The sequence below is a fragment of the Chaetura pelagica genome, unplaced genomic scaffold (genome assembly GCF_000747805.2).
Source record: "Chaetura pelagica isolate M959 unplaced genomic scaffold, ChaPel_1.0 scaffold2295, whole genome shotgun sequence".
In the NCBI taxonomy this organism is placed as follows: domain Eukaryota; kingdom Metazoa; phylum Chordata; class Aves; order Apodiformes; family Apodidae; genus Chaetura; species Chaetura pelagica.
Genome location: NW_009953246.1, coordinates 4,984 through 5,791, shown reverse-complemented (window position 1 = coordinate 5,791; position 808 = coordinate 4,984). Strand labels below are relative to the sequence as shown.

The window sequence follows — 808 nt, the reverse complement described above, 5'->3', positions numbered from 1 at the left end:
GGTGAGGGGACATGGGGGGTAGGGGGACACAAGGACATGGGGTGGCAGGGGACACCAGGGGGGTAGGGGGACATGGGGGAGAAGGGTGTGGATGAGGGCGTGGAGGGGCAGAGGGACACGAGGACATGGAGGGACAGGGGTATAGGGGGACACTAGGGGGGATGGGGAACATGGGGACATTGGGCACAGTGGGGGGTGAGGAGGGCACAAAGCTCGTGCCAGTTACTGATGTCACCCCTGAATCACTGACATCACCCCTGAGTCACTGATATCACCCGTGGGTTCTGACATCACCCATGGGCTCTGGTATCCCCTCTGGGTGCTGATGTCACCTCTGGGTTCTCATGTCCCTCCTGGGTGGTGACATTCCCCCATGTGGGCTCTGACCTGATGTCACCCCTGAGCTCTGTCACCTGTGGGCTCTGCCATCCCCCCAGGGTGCTGCTGTCCCCTCTGTTCCTGTGCTGTCCCCTCTGTTCCTGTGTTTCCCTCCCCGGCTGTTCTGTCCCCCCTGAGACAACATCCCCCTGTCCCATCTTTTCCTGTCCTGTCCCTCTGGTTGACACCCCCTTTCCCCCCTGTTCCTGTGCTGCCCCCGGGTGACCCTGTCCCGGTGTCCCCAGGAACTGGGTGACGATGCCGCCCGGGAGCTGTGCCTGCGCTTCGCGGACATGGAGGCGCGGCTGGGGGAGGTGGATCGAGCCCGAGCCATTTACACCTACTGCTCCCAGATCTGCGACCCCCGCGTGAGCAGGGGGCACTCGTGGGGGGGAGGGGCACACGCGGGGGGGAGGAGCACCCACGAGGG

At 64.4% G+C, this 808-nt stretch overlaps 1 protein-coding gene across 1 annotated transcript in view; it reads left to right on the top strand.

Annotated features, from left to right (window-relative positions):
* Positions 1 to 808, top strand: part of XAB2 (XPA binding protein 2) — a gene marked incomplete at both ends in the record, with an annotated part of 20,509 nt that overhangs the window by 17,003 nt on the left and 2,698 nt on the right. The window contains one exon of the mRNA XM_009997869.1: positions 624 to 746. Within this exon, the coding sequence (XP_009996171.1) occupies positions 624 to 746 (123 nt within the window). The remainder of the gene's footprint in view (positions 1 to 623; positions 747 to 808) is intronic.